This window comes from Paroedura picta, chromosome 8, assembly GCF_049243985.1.
Source record: "Paroedura picta isolate Pp20150507F chromosome 8, Ppicta_v3.0, whole genome shotgun sequence".
Taxonomy (NCBI): Eukaryota; Metazoa; Chordata; class Lepidosauria; order Squamata; family Gekkonidae; genus Paroedura; species Paroedura picta.
This window is the reverse complement of record NC_135376.1, coordinates 83,751,417-83,775,533: the sequence shown is the minus strand read 5'-3', so window position 1 is coordinate 83,775,533 and position 24,117 is coordinate 83,751,417. Positions and strand designations below refer to the sequence as shown.

At 44.5% G+C, this 24,117-nt stretch overlaps 1 protein-coding gene across 1 annotated transcript in view; it reads right to left on the bottom strand.

Moving 5' to 3' along the window:
- Positions 1-24,117, bottom strand: part of BICC1 (BicC family RNA binding protein 1) — a 152,189-nt gene that overhangs the window by 18,876 nt on the left and 109,196 nt on the right. Inside the window, exons 5-15 of the mRNA XM_077350640.1 lie at positions 20,591-20,749; positions 17,965-18,018; positions 16,632-16,826; positions 14,435-14,686; positions 11,557-11,688; positions 9,763-9,949; positions 7,592-7,750; positions 7,282-7,478; positions 5,713-5,854; positions 3,703-3,859; positions 934-1,099 (exon numbers count right to left, since the gene is read on the bottom strand). Of these exons, the coding sequence (XP_077206755.1) occupies positions 934-1,099; positions 3,703-3,859; positions 5,713-5,854; positions 7,282-7,478; positions 7,592-7,750; positions 9,763-9,949; positions 11,557-11,688; positions 14,435-14,686; positions 16,632-16,826; positions 17,965-18,018; positions 20,591-20,749 (1,800 nt within the window). The remainder of the gene's footprint in view (positions 1-933; positions 1,100-3,702; positions 3,860-5,712; positions 5,855-7,281; positions 7,479-7,591; positions 7,751-9,762; positions 9,950-11,556; positions 11,689-14,434; positions 14,687-16,631; positions 16,827-17,964; positions 18,019-20,590; positions 20,750-24,117) is intronic.

Genomic DNA, 24,117 nt, shown 5'->3' with positions numbered 1-24,117 from the left:
CCCTTAACCAATTATTTATACTGCTCCCCGAGCGGTTTAAAGATATATTGGGGTTTTAATGTATGTTGTTTTTATTCTTTTATTGTAAACTGCCTCGAATCTCTGAGATGCGGCAATATACACACCTAAATATAAATAAGTAAATAAGTAAGTAAGTAGGTTGGTAGGTAGAGTGAGTTACAGAAGTCTCATCTGGAGGTGAAAGTTTCTCCATCACTGAAATGGGAAGAAGTGCTATTTGTCAGCCAAGGGCACCCAGGAATAGTCCCTGCAGTCAGGGGAGAGTGATGAGTGGCAACATTCTTCCACCACTGGCCTTCACAGGCCACATGTCTTAACAGGGCAGTTCATCACGCCCTCGAGTGGCAGCCTCCAAGCAGAAAATCATCCTTTGCTTTTCATTAGCTACACTTGTAGATGCCAGAGAAGTGACCAATTTCTACAGGGAGAAAGGGGGGGCTCATAGAGTCACAGACCATCCAGTTCATCACTGTGACCAGATCTTTTGAGAAAGGCACTTAGTGCCACTTATATATTTATATCTGCATTGCAGGAAGCTCCCTTATTCCCCAGACCAGGAGAGGGTCTGGGACCAGAAGGGTTATTTTGTCACACAAAATGGACTTGCACACATTCCGCACACACTTACACACATGGTTGGCCAAGCACAGGAGCCAACACGGCATTATCCAGCATTTTCAGAGAGAGCAGAGGTGGAGTAATATAAATGCAACCCAAAGGAGCGTTACGTTTTAAGTATGGATTCCCTCCCACACAAACCTCTAGGCTTGAGCTTTCTTTCCTTCAAGGGAAGGAACTGTAGCCAAATTTACAAACTTGCTAAGGAAATTGCTCCAAAAGCTGCCAGCGGGACCACCCCTGGTTTACAGGCCACCCTAGAACCACATGGCCGACCAAAGCCCGGCCCAGTACCTGCATGTTCACATACGACGACCGCGGAGCAAGACGGGCCCGTTCCGAATTCTGCTGGGCAGCTGCTGCCCTCTCAGCTGCTCGCTCACTTCCAGGGGCCTTTTTGTCTGCCACGGGGCCCTCTGAAGCGCTCAGCTCAGAATCCGACAGTAACCTCTCTGCAGTGCTGGAAAGATAGAGAAGGGTTTTTTTCCCCATTAAGTAAAGCTAAAGGAAACAGAATTGAAGGACAAGATGGATTAAGCATCTAGGAAATGGGCTATCAATCAAGCAGCACACATTCCTCCAGAGTTTTGGAGCTCACTTTTTAAACAGATGACATAGTGAGCGATCTGCTAATGTTTTGCTTTCGGTGTCCATGGTCACCACAACTGTATGCGCTCGCTTCCAGTAAATTTGGATCAAAGCATGAAGAGAGCTGGGAGGGGGACTCATTCTCCATAATCAGCAATTCCCTCCCCGGATAAATAAATACATGCTAGAAAAATCTAAATATCATGGAGAAACAATGAGAGTGCTGTTACGAGAAGCAAAGAGAGTCTAGCTTCCTTTTGCACACAGAGACTTCTGAAGCAAGAAGGTTCCTGCATGCCATAGGGGACTTGACTAAAATAATTGCCACCCCCAGAGCTGAATGCAGACCTTAGGAGGGAGCACAGCCCCACTTCAGCATCAGGATGTTGTGTCAGACTGGGTGAACTTGTACCAAATGATTTTCTCAATCCATACCAAAAGGATTGTTGTGCAGAAATAAAGTGGAGGAGGGAGAATTATCGATGCCAAATTGAGCTCACTGGAGAAAGGGCCGGATAACAAGATGGCTGCCTGCGCCCAATCATGCGGTTTGGAACTTGAGTCCTTAACTATTAAGAGGGGACACCTACTCCCCTGTTTCAGGCTTTCAAAGCCATTCTTGAGGGTTTGTCAACATCCCAGAAACAAAATGGTAGGAGGCTCAAGTGGGATGCAGAGGGAGGGGGAACTTGGAAAGAGTCAATACACCCTTCTCAAGAAGCACCATTCGGCCTCTGAAGCTGTGTTGGACTTATACAAGTCAGAGGAGGTCTAAGGTCTTGCGTTAATTCCTTGAGCATAGAAGCTGACCACCAGAAAAGCACCTTCAGCCTCATTCCTATTGAATGGCCTTTATTCAGCCCACTGGTGACTCGACATTCCTATTTACAAGTTCCACATCGCCCAGCATTAGTTGAAAAAGAGAAATCGAGTAATTAACGTAAGGGCCACATGTCAGATTCTCTCTCCTAGAGGTGCTGTGCAGGCGTTACATAGTTGACAGAAGATTAGCATCAGAAAACCTAACTTACAATGCTTGGTTTTCACTTTTTGGTATTAAATGTCATTTAATTTTTTAACAGTACAATTCCATGTATTAAAGAGCATCTTTGAAGGCCTATTTTTCTGGAAGGGGAAAACTAGCTAGTTGCTATGTGGAACATCTGATCTATGTAATGGATGCATTACACATGCAACCAACTGGATCAGTCACAGTTCTCTCAGAGCTCTCCCTCACAGGGTGTCTGCTGTGGGGAGAGAAAGGGAAGGCGATTGTAAGCTGCTTTGTGACTCTTTCACAAAGTCACATACAAAAAACCAGCTCTTCTTATAGACTAACTGCTAATTCTAAGTTAGTATTATCAATGTATTATCAATCAGGTTTCTTTTCAGCTTTCTATAGCCCAAACTGTTTTATGGCTCACTGGATGACCTACCCTATAAACTAGGGGTGACCAATCTGTGGGTCTCCAGATGTCCATGGACTACAATTCCCTATATGCTGGCAGGGGCTCATGGGAATTGTAGTCCATGGGCATCTGGAGACCCTGCTATAGACAGTACTTGATTCATACTACAGAATCTTGAGGCTTAGTGAGGAAGGCGTACTATAAACCACCTCCGCCACAATGTTCCTAAGCCACTTTGAAAACAGAGTGCCATGTAAGGATTAAGCCCCACGACACAAATGCTACTCTCAAGGAGGAACAAAAAGGACCTCAGCTAGGTGGACATCATTGAGAGTTTGTCATAGGTGTAGCCATTTCACCCCAGGGAGAGTACGGAGACCTGGCAGTGGTCAGATACACTCTGCCCAGGGAGCTTCAAAACCTGGAACCGGGCTTGAATCTTCGTGTTGACCATGAGGACAAAAAAAAAAGAAAAAAAAAGAGGAGTGCTAATAAATGAGCACCTGATTCCTCTCAAGAAGGTAACATCCGGTCCCCACTGTACTTACCTTCGTCTGATACTTATGAACGTACCTCAGGCAGTACCTGAGGGACTGCCTCTCCGAATATGTCCTCTGGAGGGCTTTTTGTTCAGCTAACACCAACCTGCTGACAATCCCCAGCCCCAGAGAGGTGTGCCTGGCCTTGAGCATAGACAGGGCCTTTTGGGCCTGGTGGAATGAGCTGCCGTCTGAGGTGTGAGCCCTCACGGAGCTCTTAAAATTCTGGACGGCATGCAAGACAGGACTCTGCATTGGGTTGAGGCCAGGGTACAACAGTACCATCGAATGCCGCTCCCCCCCCCCCCCCACACAGCTGAACATCTGAATCCCCATCCCCTTCCCTTTTGAGCCTGGCCGCAGTTTTATCACCAGGCGCTGGAGAGAGATGTCTGAACCAATGTATTTTAGAATGTTTAACTGGTACGTGTTTTTAATCCTGTTGGTGAGAGCTGTCCCGAGATCTCTGGAGAGGGGCAGGATACGAATAAAAATATTGCATAAATCAATAATTAAAGGCCACGTACTGCAAGTGAGAGTTTTTGGTGCCTTGCAGCAACTCCACGGTCTGCCTCTTTGCGCAGGGCGGCTTGGAGGAGCTCATCATTTGTTTCAGCTCGCTGGCGTTTGCAGAGTGCGAAGGACTTCTTGGCATGCCCACTTCCACAAATGCGTCATTGCAACCTGCAAAGAGCAACGGAAAAGAGCACGCACACGTCTATAAATGGGAATCCCATTGAGGACGATCGAAGCCTAAGGGAAATCCTACTGCTGACGGGGGGGGGGGGGGAACGCAACCTTTTTACAATACCAATTCCATGAAGCTTAGGTAACCCCATCAACAATGAATTCATGTTCTCCCTAGGAGCAGGAATGTTGTGCAGGCTGTCATCATGCTGCGGAAGAGTGAAATTCCAGAGCAGAGCTTTGACTAGAGAAAGGAAACTGGCAGCATTTCAGGCTCTGAAAAGTAGCAAGTCTGACTAAATGAAGTGCCAGAAGAGATGGGGCATGCCTCTAGTCATTATCTAAGTCATGCATTTTGCCAGAAATAGTACACTCACATGCAAAAGCACTTAGTTTGCAGACTCAGGTGGGTCGCCGTGCTGGACTGAAGCGGCCGGACAAAGTTTGAGTCCAGCGGCACCTCTAAGCCCAACAAAGTTTTATTCAAGATACTAGGGGTCAAGCATTCAGGAATACAATGGATGCTAGATAGGGGGGGGGTGGAAATACTCTGTGGGTGGCCTCTCCCTCCTCCCGGGACCTGAAAAGGCTGCAGGCCCCCAGGAAGGGAACTCACCTGCAGGGGCAGCTCTCACGCAGCAGGGATCTGCAGCTCCTGAGCCTCGGAGGGAAGTGGAAGTAGGAGGGAGTGGTCAGGGCTGGGGGATGGAAGGCGATTGGCTGGCCACTGGACAGACAGGCAAGCTGGTTGGAGGAGGAGGCACTCAGGGGCATTCAGCCACCCTGAGTGGGTGTTAAACGCTGAGTGGCACTTAAGCCATGAAACCATGGTCCTCCTCCAAGGCCTTACCAGAAATATATTATGTGGAACAGATAAGCTTTCACGTGCTTGAAAACACACAAAAGCTTATCTTGAATTAAACTTTGTTGGCCTTAAAGGTGCCACTGGACTCAAACTTCGTATTTCGTTTGTCTAACTTACACTGAGTCTCAAGCATTCAATGCTCTTTCAAGACAAATTTGGGCCAGGTTAATGGGATTATTTTTTTTAATGATGTACAGACATGCATAAACAGTTATTTGAAGCTGCAAGAGAGACCATGGCAATGTGAGCCACCCTATTAAGGGGCACTCCTCCATCATTCATATGCTGCAAACTTAACAGAACTTGACTTTCTAGGCTTAGAATGAAATCTTTCAGAGACCCATTGTCAATCTTATAAAAATAAATGCTTTTCACTACCCAAAGGAATCCCAAGTCAGGTTGGAAACACCATTCCCGTCCTCTCCTCACAACAGACACCTTGTGAGGTGGGGTGGGGCTGTGAGAGACCTGCCCTGCGAGAACAGCCCTAAGAGAACTGTGACCGGCCCAAGGTCACCCAGTTCGCTGCATGTGGAGGAGGAACGGGGGAATCAAACCCGGCTCTCCAGATTTAACCGCTACACCAGGGGTAGTCAAAACTGCGGCCCTCCAGATGTCCATGGACTACAATTCCCAGGAGCCCCTGCCAGCATTCGCTGGCAGGGGGCTCCTGGGAATTGTAGTCCATGGACATCTGGAGGGCCGCAGTTTGACTACCCCTGCGCTACACCATGCTGGCTCTCACACAGCAAACACCAAGCAATTTGATCTTGGGTCCCTAACTGAATTTTGCAAGACCAGAGAGTCTTGATAAAGCAGGCAGCCCCTTCTTACTTCCGTGCATCCCACTTTCTCAGTCGAGATTTAGACTCCCCTGTCAGCTGTTCAAGAGCTACATTTATCCTGGATGTTCGGAGAAGGAAAAACTGACTTTGCAGAATAAAAGACAAAGCAGCCAAAGAAAAAGCATTATTTTTGATTCTACCTTCTCCAGCGTTCGCCTTGGTGGACACTTGTTCAGAGGTATTATGGCTATTCGTCTGCCGGGATGGGTCGCTGTGGTTTGAACTTAATACATTCTCACCGAGTGATGCAGCAGACAGAGCTGTATACTTCATAGCTGAGGTCTGGAATCGGCACAAGAATGTTTACATCATCATCTCAGACTGCAAAATATTTTTTTAATTGAAGCATCTGATTAGGAATCAAAGAAACCCAAGCACTGTATCACTTAAGCCCATTTTGTTTCCATCTTGCAAGACTCCTGTAACAACACACAACAAAAGGCATGGCTGGAAGTTCATATGGTCTAGTATGTGGATGACCAAACTGTGGCTTTGCAGATGTCTGTGGACTATAATTATCATGAGCCCGTGCCAGCATTTATAGTCCATGGACATCTGCAGAGTCACAGCTTGGTCACTCCTGGGTATAGTCTTTGCACTTACATTTTTTCCACTGTAAATCTTGCTGAATTCTGGCCAATTTGAACAGCAGCCTTCCTTTCCCCCGATTTTAAACATGTCACCCTTCTGCATTTGCATTGTCCCAATTTTCAGTCTCTTTCCCATTTGATGGCGGGGGGTGGGTAGTGTGAAGCTCCAGCCGGCATTAAAGGAGCACAAGGCTGGAGAGTGCTTTATTTCCTGCCTTTTGACTTCTGAGTCTATAGCCAGAGCAATCCAGGGGAAGGGAAAGTGGAGCATGAGGCTGCTTGGTTATCTTTCTTTTCCTGCAGGAGTGGGGTGGGTGATACTCGCCCCATGCACCTGACGGATTTTGCCACAACACACAAAGATGTCCCCTGGAATGAGTTTTGTAGTCTTTAAGGAACTGCAGACTAACATGGCTACCTCTTGGGACCACAACCTTCCACTTGGGATAATGACCAGATGCAGACTCCCGGCTTTCCACTCACCAAGACCCTATATAAATTTTGTAATCATCAAGAGTTTTTAGAAGTTGATAGGGCCAGGTAGGTCCCCGCTTGGCAGGGCTTCTAACTGCTCATTCACCATCTGAGTGGCGGTGCAGATTAAAATAACACTGCAGCAACAACAGCGGATGGTTTTATTCTTTGTCCAACTCCTCTTCCCCAGTATGGTCTTTAAAATTTTTACCCCACTTCTTCTTTGGGCTTGCCCTGCGTGTGTGATTGGCTTTGCCTCACTTCTGCCCACTTTGTGGTTATGCTCACTCTCCTATGTCAGAACTCAGAAGGTGCCCACAGATTCAAAAAAGCCAGGGACCCCTGATCTCAACACTGGGGGTCTTGATTTTGATCGCTTATAGATTAAAATCACCTTATTTATCCCTCTCCCCCTGACCTGGATCACCTAGGCAAGCCTGATCTTTTCAAATCCCAGGAGCTATGCATGGTTGACCCTGGACAGTATTTGGCTGGGAGACCTCCAAGGCACACTAGCATCACAACGCAGAGGCAGGTAATGGTAAACCACTCTGAATGTCTCTTGCCTGGCTGCCAGACAATTCTAGGATCTCCTGGCTGTACTACACACATGCCACACGATAAATAAAAATATATCTGACTTACCTTGACGTGGCCATTCAAAGAAGTTTGGCTTTTCTTGTTTTCCGTCTGTATGCCATTGACATGGATATCGACGGGGGTCAAGCCGGGAGGGGGAGAGGGCGTGTTCTGGCCATAGTTTGGCACTCCTGACAAAAGAATGCTGGTTAAAGTGGCCTGGGCTGTAGACGGCATCATCAGGTGGGGAATAGCAGAGAATCCTGCAGGCAAGGAAACAGAAGTCCTTTCCAGATTAATACAATTCATCCTCTCATCTCTGAAACAAATCTTCCATACTTCAAAAACCTTCCTTTTTAACCACACGTATACTTGCCTGTGGCACTTGTGTTGGCCATGGAAGAGGCCCATAAGGTTGGGCTGGGGGTGCCGGAACTGGGGCTTTGCAGAGGACTAACAGAACTATTAAGGGCATTTAGGAGAGAATTTGGAGTAGTGGATGTGTTGACGGACAAGGCTGTTGGACCCAGGAGACCTGCGCCAAAAAGAGAGACCAGTTACAAAAGCCCAGACAGAAAAGATTAAACAACGTTAGGAAAAGACATTTATTCAATCTCTATTTTGATACCAAAAGGAAGGATACACAGTATTCTTGGGTTCTTGATATTCATCGGCAACGACAACGTTTTTACTGGCATGCAAAACAGTATAAATGAATAATGCAGGGACCAGAAATATGGGCAAAATTAAACATAGAATGCTCGTGTTCTTATTGCTTCTTATAAAAATTTTGCAACTCTGTCCATCAAAGCAGGATTCCGGTTGCTTAACAGCAGAAGCATCTTATATTTATCAAAAGACTCCTATTTTCTAATTAGGAATGGCAACAGGAATCGAGCCCTAATACTTTCATATAGAGGACAATATAACAGGGCATGAATAACAGATTATTTACAACCTTGGTTGCGAAGGCACAATATATTTAGGTGAGGGATTTTAAGATATCCCCCTGTTATCATTGTGGAAGGCAAGGCATTGAACCTGGCATGCATGTAGGCTCAACGCTGCTGTGGATCTGTTAAAAATATGATGGTCCATAGTTAAACTATAATGGAATGGCCAAGCTCAAAGGCGATATTCTTGAAGACCATTTATGCACTGGGAACTTCACTGCCCCAGCTTCCATACAAGAATACAAATCGGGGGCGGATGAGGTGCACCAGGCCAAATGCTCTCCTGTGTGGGTGCAGGAAGAGGTGGGGCAACCTGCCATGACTAAAACTTCAGCCTGCAGCCCGGCATCAAACCTCCAGTGCGTAAACGGTCGAAGAGACGCTCACTAACACCAACAGCTCCCAGAGAGATGGCTCCTCCCACCAAGTAGTAGAAACTGGGGTTGGGGTGGGATGGCTAAGAGGAAGAGCAACTGGTTAGCATGCAGAAAGTCCCAGGTTCAATCCCTATAATCTCCAGTTAAAAGGATCAGGTAGTAGTAGATGTGAAAGATCTCAACCTGAGACCCTGGAGAGTTACTGCCACTCTGAGTAGACAATACTGTCCCCAAAGGAGTGATGGTTTGATACAGTATAAAGCAGATTTGTTAAACAAAGAATCTTAGCATGATTTAAATGGGATGAAAGGGCATTTATTTGGCCAGAACAGGGTTACCCCAACGCCATATCTAAAAAACTTAGACAATCCAGAGCTTTTACTCTCTTAAAAAAAGATACCTTGCTCACCGTAGTGTATAGCAAATTTAGGAGGATTCCATATCAAGACCACTTATGTATGTGCAGGGGATAGGAAGGTTGAGTCCATGGAGCATGTTATTTTTACATGTAAATTGTACAAGCACATCTGAGAATCCCTCTTGGATCCCTTAGGCACAGTAATCCCCAGGAAAGATAGTCTTTGCAGATTTTTAGAAGATAACAGTGAAGAGATTGCATTTAAAGTGGTGAAGTAGGGTACTTTAATAATAAAACACTGGAAGGAATGTCTAAAATTTAGATGTGTACAAGGATATCTGTGAGCATGTATGAGGCTTTTTGGTTTTATATGTATTTTTAGCTGACACACTGTATCGAATTTTACATTTGTTCTGATGTTATCGTTGATGGTCTTGGACCGTACAATAGATTTGATTTGATATAAGGCCGCTTCATGGGTCCATTCCTATACATGCGTATGCACAATGGGCGGACACAGGGAGCTGCAGCCCCCCTCCCTGTCCACTAAATGTTCAACTAATGCAACGTGGGACCGAGAGCCTACTTGGGAAACTTGGCACAGCAGCTGTTTCACCATCCAAACATTTTATCCAGTTCTCTCCTTCTGCACATTTTATTTCCACGGTTCCAATTTTCACTGCTAACCTACCAATAGATGCCTAAATCCCGTTATTTCCCACGTCTAAGACAAACACAATTACTTTGATTTCCCTTGCTGGATCCTCAGGCCCACAGCTCATTTTGGGTTTTTTTTTTTTTAGCAAATCATTAGGCTTAAGTTCTGAAACATTACGAAGGCAAGCATAATGGTTTGTACCGAGTCCAGTGAGTCCTAGCCCAGCTGAGGACAGGATATCCAAGCCAGGACATGAGAGGCCAACGGGGCAGGAGACTGTGGACGGGCTCGTCGCTATGGCAACCCCACTGCTTTCCAGGCCCAAGAGACACTTCCGTGCCTCGTACATGTTTAAGGCATTTCGCTCGACGCTCTTCACGATCACAGACTGTAAAGGAGGAGAAGGAGAAATACACAACCGGAGTGCAATAAATATCTCAGACAATTTGATACGGTTGGCAACAAAGTGCGCGAGGAATCGCTTGTGAGCCGACTCTTAAATCAAATTCATCTCCTGGCAGGCAATGCCAAAAAGCCCACACGCTCCTCAAGCCTGTTTGACCTTCGTGAAGGCTTTTGGAACAGGGAAGCATTAAAATGCAGCAAGCTTCTCCGGACGGCTACGAGATAAAGCGCACAGTTGCTGAATCAAAATTTACGTTTTGTACGGCTCCAAAAGAGAGCAGTAAATCGGCGTTTAAACAAAAAACCCATTTCTTATGTAAATAGTACTTAGAATTATACTCAAGTCATTTGATAGCTGGCCAAACTGATAAGTAGCCAAGCCAACTTCCTCCCCCCTTCACGGCCTGTCCTCTACAAGACAGTCACCAAAGACTATTTTCATTTTCTCTAATCTGTTCCTCATTCATAAAGCAAGATTAGACAACAAGATGTCCTGCAGCCTGCAGACTAACATTTCCTTTCCTCCCTGAATCTCAGAAAGATGGTAGCATCATACAGCCTGGTGTAGTGGTTAAGAGCGGTGGCTTCTAAACTGGAAAGCTGTGTTTGATTCCCCACTCCTCCACATGCAGACAGCTGGGTGACCTTGGGCTAGTCACAGTCCTGTTAGTTCTGTTCTCCACAGAGCAGTCCTGTCAGAGCTCTCTCAGCCTCACCTACCTCACAAGGTGTGTGTTGTAGGGAGAGGAAGGGAAGGTAATTGTAAGCTGCTTTGAGATTCCTTTGGGTAATGGAAAGGGGTATATAAAAAACAACTCTTCTTCAAACGCATGCCATAACGATGCCATTACCAAGTTGAGGGACTTTCGAATTCTATATCCCATACCAATTTATACCCCAGCTGTTAAGTCTATGGGCTCAACCGACAGACACAGTTTCTTAAAACTATGGCTATGGCTCAGTTTTCAGATTCTATTATAAACCCGGGGTGGGCTGGGTTAGAGTTTTTGCATTATTGAAAAGTATATTTCTAAGACAATCAAAACTAGATTCAGCTCTTAAAAATAAAACCCGGCATTGGAAGCAGAGACCAAAAAGATTGTCAATAAAAAGCAACATTTTCTAATTATGTATATCAGAGTTAGTATATTTCTGAACTACAGTGAAAATGGACCTTCCATACAGAGGTTTTTAATTTACTGTTAATTTTAACCTGCTATGTGCACTGCCCAGAGCAGGGGTAGTCAAACTGCGGCCCTCTAGATGTCCATGGACTACAATCCAAGAATATGCAATAGAGGACTTGAGCCTGGAATCCAGAGTGATGTTTCCATGGCAATCAGCACCCTCCCCCCCAAAAAAGTCAGGAGGAGGAAGGGTTCCCCAAGTCAGGGGTAGTCAACCTGTCGTCCTCCAGATGTTCATGGACTACAATCCCCATGAGCCCCTGCCAGCATTCGCTGGCAGGGGCTCATGGGAATTGTAGTCCATGGACATCTGGAGGGCCACAGTTTGACTACCCCTGGCCCAGAGGGTGGTATAGAAATTTTCATCATCATCATCATCATCATCGACAGGGCTCTGACCCACCTTGCTTGGTTGCTTTGGCTTTGGTTTAATACTAATGAAGACATCCAGCTGTTCCATTAGTTGAGTTATGAAGTGTGGTTCTACATCAATTTCTTCCTTCATATCGAACATCAGCACAAGAGGAAGGCAACCCTGAAAAGATTTGTTACAAAATCCAGTTCAAAAAGCTAGTCCACAAAGTGTGGAAGATTTAAGTTTGTCATCAACAGGAAATGTTTTTATCCATTTCTTCTTCCGCGTTTATACACAAAAAAGAAACCTACAACTTTTGCAGAGAACCTGGACTGCCAACAAAGGCAGCTTTGCAAAACCTTAATAGCTCGGTGGGTCTGGGCTGAAGTGGACATGTCCCTTCCTACATTTGATTTCTTACATTGCAAGATTAAAAATGAACAGAAATGTTGCAAATACGGCCAGGGTGGGAACCAGTTTTCCCATCCTATGCTTTGCACCAGTTCTCTAGAATAAATGCCAGTAACTGTGATGGTTAAGAGATAACTGAATACAAGCCTCCAAGCCTGAAAAATAGTTCAGGGGTTCACCCATGGTCAAAAGATTGAAAACAGCTGGGCTAGTTCATCACCATGGCAGTCTGCTGCCAGGAGCACAATGGCACGATCAGCGGAATGGTCAGCATTCAGATATAGTGGGTTTACCCGTTAAGCCTTAGTTCTGTACCACATTTGAACTCAACCCACATAAATGCTTTGTGAGCATGATCATTTATTAGAAGCGGCCAACAGTAAATGTTCAAATGCTAATGAAAAGTCCGATCTTGATGTAAAGACACGTGCAAACTATAAAAACACGAATTCCACTCAAATGCAGATGTTAAATTAAACACAAATGGTAAAAGGCAACGAAAGAGCACCGAGCTATTTAATAGTACCAAGGATCTCACTGGGATGGATCCCACCTAGTTTCCTTAGGGGGAAAGGGAGATAATCTTTACTGATTCCCACCTTCCATTGCACATCTTCAACTTCCTCTTCGTGCTGTTTCTGGGGGTTTCTCATCCCCAAGGAACAGCAATTTGGGAGGAATTTTAGGCTACAGTGGGAAGGGGGAGGAAGAGAAAAAGTAGTGTTCTACTGAAAATAATTTGGCCAGTATTATTTTTGGTGGGATCAAAAACATTTTAGCACATGTTGGTTACATTACAAGCAAGATTATACTTCCACCACTTCCAGTGCTTAAAATGTGAACGGAAACAAAATCTATGGGTTATGATGCCTTTCAGATTTTAAAACAGACCTCCTCTATTATACTTTGTCATTAGACTTACTGAGTAGGGTTGGGGGCTTCGGTGTCTAAAGCAGCCATTCGCGCCCAAAGCAGCCAGCAGGGGGAGGGGAGGTGCGGGTGTCAGCACGCTGGCAGGTGCACACACGCAGGCATAGAGCTCTGTGCCTGCATGAGTGTGACCACAAGCATGTCAGTGCCCACGCCTCCCCTCCCCCCCACAGCACGTTGCTTGCTGCTTCGGGCACGAACGGCTGCTTCAGATGCCGGAGCGCTCAATCCTAATACTGAGTACGTAAGGAGGGTTTAGTATCACCTGTGAAATTATGCTAGCCCTTAATCCACTTGCTATTGTTTAGTGCAGGGGTAGTCAAACTGCAGCGCTCCATATGTCCATGGACTACAATTCCCATGAGCATTTGCTGGCAGGGGCTTCTGGGAATTGTAGTCCATAGACATCTGGAGGGCCGCAGTTTGACTACCCCTGGCTTAGTATATTTAAGGAACATGAGGTCTTTGATATGACAAGCACATTTATTTTTTGACATCTCGAAACAGAAAACTACCGTGTCCCTTCTTTCATGGAACAGTATTAGAGTCCCTGGTTCTAGATTCATGTCTTCCTCCACATTGAATGCTACTTCGTGAATTTTTAACCATCAAAGATGATATAGATATAACGGAACCATGTCTTACCCTCCAATTATAAGATCACTTCCCTGCAGCATTGAAAGAAAGAATGGCCATGTTAGTTCGTAGCAAAAATCACTGTGACACAAAATTCACAGTTGTCTCCGGGGATAAGAGAGGAAAATTCAATGATTCCCTATATTCGTAAACCTTAGATTAAAAAATCCTGTTTTTAAAAAAATCCACAAGAAGACATTTTAAAGAGTTTGCTAGCTCACTCCAACATTAGGGTTGAAGTAAGCAGACTTGCCAAAAAGTTTTTTTTTTTTTTGCTGAGACCTGAAAACCCATTTTTTTAAAAAAAAACATTATTCACTTAAGATTCATAAGCTATTGGCGGCTTTACCCCCTGGGCACAATACACCTGGAGTTTGGCACTTTTCAGTTACCTTGATTTCCGTGGGAAAGATTCAATTCTCCCATTGAAATCAATGGTACTCAGAAGTACTTAACATTCACTGGATCACACCCAACACCTGGACAAATGTACCTATTTTAGATGTTTCACATGTACCCTTAAGAAATGTTTGAATGAGACACTCATGTTTGGAAATATGTACTACCAAAGACTCTTGATGAGATGAAATCATAAACCTGTGTTTTTTTTTTTTTTTTTTTGGGGGGGGGGCAAATGACCAACTATAATGTCATACACAAAACCTCCCTATAGGTTCAATCCTAGATCTTGGGGCAATCTCCTCCTGAACATATTAACTTTTTAACGGGCAGAGTTGCCCAGGAGAGTATTCTGTAATGGGAGGACCTACCTGTAATCTGGTGGGTTGGGTTGATGTCCTCAGAGAGCTAAGCACAAGCAGCAGTTGTCATTGCCAAGCATAATCTAGAAGGTCAACGCAGGGCCCAAGCATCCACTGAATCCCATGAACGCCCCTCCTCCCTTAATACGGTATGCTATTTCCCCATAACTTTCATGCAAATCATTTACCATGAGGTACTGTCTGGCAAGACAGACGGACTCAATAGTGCCCTGGAGGTAGACTGTGGATTTCTTCTGTGGGTTACTGGGATCAGGGAAATGGATTTGAGCACCAGTTCTCTGCATGATATGTTTAATATTGCTGCCATTTCGACCCAACATAAAGAGATGATGCTGAGCTGCTATATCGAGTTGGGTGCTCACGGGGATCGCAGAAGCCAGGCTACCAGCCAGATGCTCCAAAAGCATAGCGGTTCCTTCCTGTATTTTTTTTTTTGGGGGGGGATGAGATAAACTTTTACAATCAGGTTACTCATTGCACATTCTGCAAGGCAAATATATATTCAATTAATCTGATTTGAAAACAACATGATACCTAAATGCTGTTACCTAATAAAACAGTATTCATGGGCTTTCCCAGGACAGAATATGAACAGAACATGTTTATAATCCAATCCAAAGAGACCACCTTAGCTCAGGTTTGTCAGACCTTGGAAACCTGTCTCTTAGGCTTACAATAAAGTAACAATATCAATATATTTTACAGAATATGTCTTTCCAATGAATAAAGCTATACATTTTTTAAAAATCTGCATCTTTGTTTTTCTTTACATTAATGTGAAGGTTCCAGCCAAAACAGACTGTAAATGTGTCCCGTTTTCAAACTTTTCCTCAGTGGTTGTCCTCTCACTATTAGATCAGTATAAGTGATTCCAAATAGGAATATATAATACCTTAATTAAACAAAAGAATTCTTAATATATAATCTGGCCAGTGGCTCCGTATTGTATGGGGATGCTTGTCTGTAGACGGCCCCCAAATACACCACCAAGGAAGACAGAGGTTGTTATGAGGAGGAAGGCAATGGGAAACGACCCTCACTCTTCCTTGGAGTGCCTTACGGATGGGGTTCAGCATGAGTTGGTTGCAACTCAACAGCATATTCTCCCTTTTCAAGTTCATCATTGCCCACAATCTCTGCTATCATGATCAAAAATACACTTCAAGCTTAACCACCTTCACCAAAGTCGATAAAAGTATCACATTTTGTGAGAAAAATTCCCAACTTCCTCACTCCTCCTGTAAAATGGATTGTCCGGTATCTTTTCATCATTCATCTTCTGTAGTACTAGGGGCCAAGCCCATTGCGTTCAGGAATATAATGGGTGCTAGATGGGGGGTTGAAGAACTCTGGGGATGGCCTCCCCCTTGCCCCAGGACCTGGAAAGGCTGCAGGCAGCTGTTAGGGAACTCACCCGGAAGGGGTAGCTCTCACGTTGCAGGGATCTGCAGCCTCCAAGCCTCAGAGGGAAGTGGAAGAAGGAGGGGGTGGTCAGGGGTGGGGGACGGAAGGCGATTGGCTGGCCGCTGGACAGACTGGCAAGCCAGTTGGAGAAGGAGGCACTCAGGCGCAGGATAGCTGCCCAGAGTGGGTGTTAAGTGCTGGGGATGGAACCTGGGACCTTCTGTGTGCTAAGCAGGTACTCTGCCACTGAGCCACAACTTCTTGCCTCTGTCTTTGGTCTCTTTTTGTCCCTTAACCCCTAGCAGGGTTTCTTGTTGACCTTTCTTTCCTCTTTTGCCAATAAAAAAGGTGGTTTATTAGTGCTGTGAACCACCACGAGCCCTTTTGGGAGTGGCAGTACAGAAGCTGAACTATCAATAAATAAAATAAATAACCCACTATCTGGACAATCTATAATTGAAAATGTATCCGTACAAGTTGCATAGAGCTACAGACTGCAAGAAAACTAAATCTGGGCTATTTCTACCATGCATGTTGCATATTCCTGGGGGGGGGGAAATCTCTGTTACACAATTCATACTTCCCTCTTGTTTTAAAAGTTGTCTTGAAGAATCTTCAGAAATGCATCCATTGGATGTGATATTAATATCTAGGATTGTTTCAATACTGTTTGGGATTGGCTACCAGTCAAACAAAAGCCACATGGGGATAAACAGACACCAGTTAAATGGAAACTGGAACTATTACCTTTACAACAATTACAGTGATTTTAGACCAAACTTTGAGCCTGGTGGCAATTTTAAGATCAACACAGTTGAGTTCCTGGAGGGAGACGGACTATAAGTTCAATAAATAATCATAATGAAATAATAATATTCAAGGTATAAGCCTGATTAAAACTTGTTTGGTCTTAAAGGTTCCACCGGACTCAGATTTTGTTCCAGGGATTTTAGACGTTACCTTCACAGCGCTAGCATTATTCTGGGATCCTCTGATGATGACCGTAGCACCATACGTCCGAGAACGTTGCTTAAAAGACACTGAAATGTTGTATGTCTGAGATATATGCTGAATGGTGGGAGAATTGGGATCGGGGATTGGTTGAAGGATTCCAGCTATAGGCAGTTCAAACATCAGTACCAGTGGGAGCAGCTCCTAGAAGATCAAATCAAAGACAGAAAATAGCACTAAGGAGGACCTATTCAGCCTACAGCAAAGGTGCACATCTTGGAGCACTTAGGTGGCCTGAAAAGCCATTTTCTGTGGCTTACAAACCTGCTTTCTAGAATTACATTGTGTAATCATTGCCAGAATGCAGCAGGAATGTTACTCTGCTAAATGTTACTTGACTGATCTACATAAAAACTTAGCTCTTGAGAACTGTAACACATCTAGTTCTAATGAATACGTAGCAATCAAATGAAATCAGTGGTTCATAAATAAGCATCCATGAAAGAAGGCAAACTAAAAAGCAACGCAATGCTTTTGTTAAATCCTGTATGCTTAGGGCCTTGGTGGATTTCCACAGATAAGTGATAGAAAACCCAGGTAGTAGCTGAGAAGGTTCAGGGCCTTAATAATGGTGAACATGTGTACCCTTTCATTAAAGGAAAACCCACAACCATCTCCATCATTCCACAAACTGGGAAATAAACTATGGGAAAGGGTGGGGGGAGAGGTATATTGTAAGAACACATTTGGTACACATGTCTGAATTGTACTTAATGCCCCTCTAGTCAAAATGTTTCCATGCAGTTGTAGTACTATTCGGCAATCTGCTTTAGCAACACTTGAATTGGCATCTGATATCCTGAAATCCCATAGAATGTCACTGTGGATGGTGCGGGGGGTGCGGGGGGGGGGAACTATGTCAGTCAAAGATCTGTGATCTGTAAGAACATGTAGTCTTGAAGCATCCCATGCAGAGGAGCACTGCAGAAATCGGGGCCTTATTTCGTATAGCCTCTGCAAACCCTTTCCACTTCAAGGGATACCGCCCTGAATTCTCTGATCTCATGCAGGGATCAACAGTGAATGTGATCTGCTATAATGGTTCTTTGAAGTCTCCAATTTGCAGTCTGGGTGACTCTTAATTTTGTTTTCTTTTTTTTGGGGGGGGGGAGGGTGGTTTGGTACAACACTACAAGGAAAAATAAGGGACTGAAATGCATTTCCTTCAGCCACCAGCCTGTAAGTAATCAGAATTAACATGCAGAATTAGAACTAGCATAAAATTACGATTCATTTCAAGTGTCTTACAGAAGATTGTATCATGTTTGAATCCCATAGTTACCCGTATTCGAATTCTGGCAGACTCAACTCCAGCTGGCTGTCCTGCTATAGACACCTGTGGAAATCAGAAAATGTAATTCTAGCTATGATTGCATGCTTCCGATTAAAAGCTGGAGTTCTGCTGGAAGCCATAACATTTAAAAAACACAATTAAAGTGCAATTGAACCTCCTGAAGCTCCAACATACGGTAGAAAAAACTGTGAATCATAACATTTCTCATAAAATTTAAGTGTTAAATAATAAACCGCAGAATTTAGGACACAAAATAAAAAAATGATATGCTAGTAGATCATTTGTAAATAGAAGTACTTGAACTATTTTATGTACTAAACAAGACTGGATGACAGGCAGCTTTGAAGAGTTTAGAGCAGGGGTAGTCAAACTGCGGCCCTCCAGATGTCCATGGACTACAATTCACAGAAGCCCCTGCCAGCAAATGCTGGCAGGGGCTTCTGGGAATTGTAGTCCATGGACATCTGGAGGGCCGCGGTTTGACTACCCCTGGTTTAGAGAGCTTTATGTGTGTGCTCCACCACAGATTACTATGGGTCTTTGAAGCATATCTGAAACCTTCTGGCCAACTGGGCAAGTGTTTTATCGGGCAGTGTAAAATTCGGAGGCACTGCTGGCTCAAGGCTACCACGGTAGGCTAGAGGTTTAGGAAGATTTGTGACTGTACTAGTGCAAAAAAAAAAAGGAATCTGTTGACATGCTATTTATACACAATTTCCGCAGAAGGAATTTAGCCTCCTAAAGTTGTCGGCTTATACAGCCTCCTCCAAATGATGTCGACAACATTCAGAGATCGTGTCACGATTCAGCCATTTTTAACCCGTGATTTTGGAAATCACCAAACCTGGATTTACCAACCTAAATCACGCGTCCCAACAGCAAACAAGCAATGAGCCAGCAGGGATAGGACCATATGCAGGGGCTAATGTGCAATAGTCTTCTCTGCCTTACGTACACACAAACATGTGTTTGGAAAACGTCAAACTGAATAAATCATACTTAAAATGTATGCGGCACGGAAAGCCAGCATGTAAATGTCACATTGTTAGTGGAAGAATTTAAATAAAATTTTAGTTTGTAAGGAAACACCAAAGAACTTCTGTTTATTGAACACGGGGATGTCTCAATATAGCCACATTTATGCGCTGCTGCGCATAAGTGTACATTTTTTAAAAACTGTACTCGGGGGAAGTTTTGAGACCCAAAAACCAGGCCTGGAAGGGGATTGGCTATGATTGACAGGCCAAGGAGCTGGAAGTTTATAGTGCCTTGCCTAGTTTCCACCACAAGTGAGGAGGGGAAAAGGCGGCAGAAAATAGTGGTTTAGGCTTAACAGTGTGGAGGGGGAAAATGGTGCCATTTATTATCCTGCAATTGCAGGCAGGGGCCAGTGCACGATTTTGCCCTCCCTGAAGAAAGGTATTTATTTGCCATACTAAGTGGGAGTCAAGGCAGATTACCAGGGTTGACAGGCAGCACCTGGAAACTAGCGGGAGGGATCTGGGTGGGTCAGGGGAGAGCTGCACTGTTGCATGCAGCACTATGTCAGTTAAAAACCGGAAAAGATAAAGGGTAGGTCTAGGAATCACTAGAAATTCTATGGTATAACCACATAGCCTGGGAAGAACCCAAGGCTGCCATTTAAAAAATGTCTTCCCTAATGCTGGGACCTGGGAAGTGGAGATCCCCCACCCCACCCTGGCAGTCCTGCAGATTACAGAGTGTAGGTCAGTGCAATTAACAGAAAGAGGAGACAAAGTGATACGACTGCGGAAATCTCAAACAAGGCATACATATTAAATGTTACATGTTGACCAATGTCAGAGATTATATTATATAATGCTGTGAGAACCCAATAAAACTGTACATCAATGGACAACATGTGTTAGTTATACAGCCCCAATCCTTTTCTGAAGCATCTTCCTGAATTACGTGGCCCTTTTTTCTCTATAAAAAAGTCCTTCTGGAACAGTTGTTTTATATAGTCTGTGCCCCTCTGATGGAAAAGGTACCAGGGATGGGATTCTAGACCCGACAGCACCCCAAGAATACTGGTGAGCACAGATAATGTGCTGAAAGCTGCCAAAGTGATTTTTGCCAGGCAGTGAAAATGGAACACAAACCCAGAAGAGGGACAAATTCCACAACTGGATAAAATGTGCTACATTCTGTAATGCCATATTGAGCTCCCCAAAACACGGACCATATTTTAAAAAAATATTCTGTATATTTTGTATGTTCTTAACAGAAAATACAAATACAGACTCTATAAAATAAACAGTTGGGAATGCAGATGAATATTTATACAATAAAATAAACCACTAGATTTTTTTTAAATGCCTGTGGAAAACTGGCACATCAGAGAACAAACTATTCTAAATCACCTGACTTGCTATTTAAAAAAAAATGCAGGGAGAACTTGCGTGGGAGTGTTCAAACATTGACAAATCCTCTTAAATTCCACCTTAGGAGGGTTGAAAGACCCCCCCCCCAAGTTCTATTTGACAAACCCTTCTGAACATGGAATAAAGGCAGAACCCTGACTATGAACCAAAAGAGAACCCTGAGTGGTCTCTGTGGCCAGGATGGATGAACAGACTTGGGGAAGACTCACTTGATTGCTCTTCTCTGCTTGGTTGTTCCTATTCGAGTCAGGAAAATGGATGTGGCAACCTGTCTCCTCCATCACTCTCTTAATATTATTGCCTCCTTTGCCAATCACGTGCGAGTGCTCCGTGTGAGACACATCCATCTTCAAGGTGACTCGATTGCTCTGAAAGAAGGGTCAAAATATCTGTTAGCATCTTTTCCCCACGATATATAAATACTAAAGTTGCTTCTCCCTCTTACTTAGGATTGCTGACTCTGGGTTAGGAAATATCTGGGGATGCTGGTGGTCTTCAAGCAGCGGCTGGGCAGATACTTCTGGCAGGGGTAGTCAACCCGTGGCCCTCCAGATGTTCATGGACTACAATTCCCATGAGCCCCTGCCAGCATTTGCTGGCAGGGGCTCATGGGAATTGTAGTCCATGAACATCTGGAGGGCCACGGTTGACTACCCCTGGCTGTAGGGTGATCCTACATGGAGCATGGGGGGCTGGACTAGATGGGACTGTCTGGCCACTTCCAACTCTAGGATTCTATTAGATATGGGGGGGCAGAGCCAGAGGAGAGTGGAATTAATAAATATACTTTTAAGGAATGTAGAATAAGTGAAAAGTTTTTTTTCTGCACAAGAGGTTCACCTGTTGAAGAGCTATAGAAGGAGAAGGTTTTAAGCCACTTTACCAAGCCTTCTGTATTTTTGCAATGTTACAATGAGGAAGTTTGTTTTGAGACTTCTATAGTGGGCATGTAATATACTTTGGGTATTTTTATGTCAAAAAGTATACTTGTGATATATTAATTGGGAGGGGGGGAATTTGGACTATGAAGAGTTTGACCCTATGTATTAGGAGGGATGGTAAAATTTCTATAACAAAGGATTGTGAGTAGAGGAATTTGAAAAAAATGCTTTATTTTCTATCTGTAATCCGTAACCATTAATAAATCTGGTAAGGGGTGCTGGGAGGAGCTGGGACTCCTCACGTAACCACCAATCAGGTTGGCTATCCCAGCTGCCCCATTCCTGATTGGCTGTCTGTCCAACAAACAATCAGGAAGGATGTCCCACACCTGGTCAAATCCCCCTCCAAGTTCTTCCGTTTGGAAGGAGTTCCAGCCCAGTAAGCAGGAGCTGGGAGGGAGGGCAGAGAGCCTGGGACTGTGGGTTGGTGGGGTGGGGGTGGGGGGAGGGAGCCTCTGCCAGTGCTCCTGCCACCCTGAGCAGCTCCAGCCATGGCCTTGCCAGGTCTTGGTAGAGCTGCCAGGGCAGTGGGTGGAGGAGCAGACTGCCCGCCAGCGCCTCCCCCCCCCACACACTGAAAAGGTCCACCGAAGCCTCTGCAGGCTGCGGCGGACCTTTTGGGGCAGCTGGGGGGGGGGAAACTGACTGCCCCCAAGTGCTTCCCCGTGCCCCAAAAAGGACCACCGAGGCCTCTGCAGGCCTATGTGGACCTTTTGGAGGTGTTGGTGGGGGAGCAGTCTGCCCCTCAATGCTTTCCCCCCCAGCCCCAAAAAGGCCTGCCGAGGCCTCTCCAGGCTTTTCTGCTAGTTAAGTATAATAATGTAACTCAGAGAAAGATTTATTGTATGTTGTATTGTTCTCAGACTTGTCACTGATGAAGTGGTAAAAGTACAGGTAGAACTGGGGGTATTTTGACAAGTCATCTTTCTGGAAATAAAGCAGAAATATAACTACTGAAGATTTTGTTGCAGCATCTGTTCCAGTTTTTTCTGCTCTTTGTGTCTTTCTACTGGACGGTCATCATAGGTGTAGCAATCTCCAGGTAGTGGCTGGACATCTCCTGCAATTGCAATTGATCACGGGGCAACAGAGATCAGCTCACATGGAGAAAATGGCTGCTTTGGAAGGTGGATTTTATATTCAGTTGAAGGCCTCCTCCCACAAAATATCTCCAGGTATTTTCCAGCCTGGAGCTGGCAACCCTAGTGCTCCAAGATTTGTTTCTTCCCTGCACCACTGCCTTTAATAGCATCCAGAGACAAGGGGGAAAAAAACACTTTACATTTTATAAGCACCAATCTGCTGCTAAAGACACAGGAGCATCATCAACCACAATCATAAATTTCCCACAAAATTCATGACTACCTCTATTCATCAGAAGTCAGAGTTAAGACATGATCTGTGGAAATCCTGAAGTCTGTGCCTTCCCCCCCCCCCCCATAGCTCAGAAATTAATCTCTTCATAGCAAACTTAACTCACAAATCACTGGTTTGTTCTCACCGCCAGAAGTAACTCGTTTGCTGTGTTAAGTAGAAACCATTGGCTTCCAAGTTCCACATGGAGTGCAGGAGGGAAGACCATGTAGCTCCAGTACAAGGCCCTCACAACAATCCACAGTTTGTTGCTGATATGTGGATCTGGCTATTAAGTGGGTTACTCTGGGACCGACCCTTCTCTTGACCAAATGCCCCCACCTCCATTACATTTCAGCTCCATACTAAGGAGCCTACATAGCCATGGCAACCTGCTCTCCCAAATTCAGACCACCATCCTTGGATTTCATGTAAATGGAAAGAAATCCAGTTTTAGTAGTTAAAATAATGGCAACAAGAGCACCCTTCTCTTGAAAAGCTACCATTCATTGGCATGACCAAGAGACTAAAATACGCCTATGGTATTTTTAAAGTCAAGCCACACTAACAACAATTTTTCACATTACAGATTCTTTGCCATGTGCAGTCACACTCAGATATTCAATAAGTATCAAATAATTTTTTGGTTAAAATGGTATCTGCCACACCTCTATGTTCTACATTTGTCTTCTGATTTCTGCTGCTACGGATTATTTCACACTTCCCTTTTACTATGTGTGTGTGTGTGTGTGTGTGTGTGTGTGTGTGTGTATTGTTGTTGTTGTTAGGTGCGGAGTCGTGTCCAACCCATCCCGACCCCATGGACAATGATCCTCCAGGCCTTCCTGTCCTCTACCATTCCCCAGAGTCCATTTTAGTTCACACCCACTACTTCAGTGACTCCATCCAGCCACCTCATTCTCTGTTGTCCCCTTCTTCTTTTGCCCTCGATCGCTCCCAGCATTAGGCACTTATCCAGGGAGTCCTTCCTTCTCATTAGGTGGCCAAAGTATTTGAGTTTCATCTTCAGGATCTGGCGTTCTAAAGAGCAGTCAGGGCTGATCTCCTCTAGGACTGACCAGTTTGTTCGCCTTGCAATCCTATATATATATAGCTGCTGTTTGATGTATGTAGACTGTTGTTCGCACCCCATGACAGCAACTGAAATAAGACTTGTACCTCTCCTGCCCAGGATCTGGCATTCGTTATGAAGTGTCTAGTTTTTACACTTCTAATTTTATGTGATTGTTTCTAATTGCAGGCTGCCTCCTGGGGCCTTGCTGGGCCAAAAGACACAGTATAAATTTGCTAGATGTTTAAAAAAAAAACAGAAATAACCTACTGCAATGACTCAGCACCAATTTTTAAAATAAGATTTAAAGATGCAATTCTCTCTCCCCTCTCTCCTAAGACATCTTGGGAAATCATTTTAAATTGAGAAC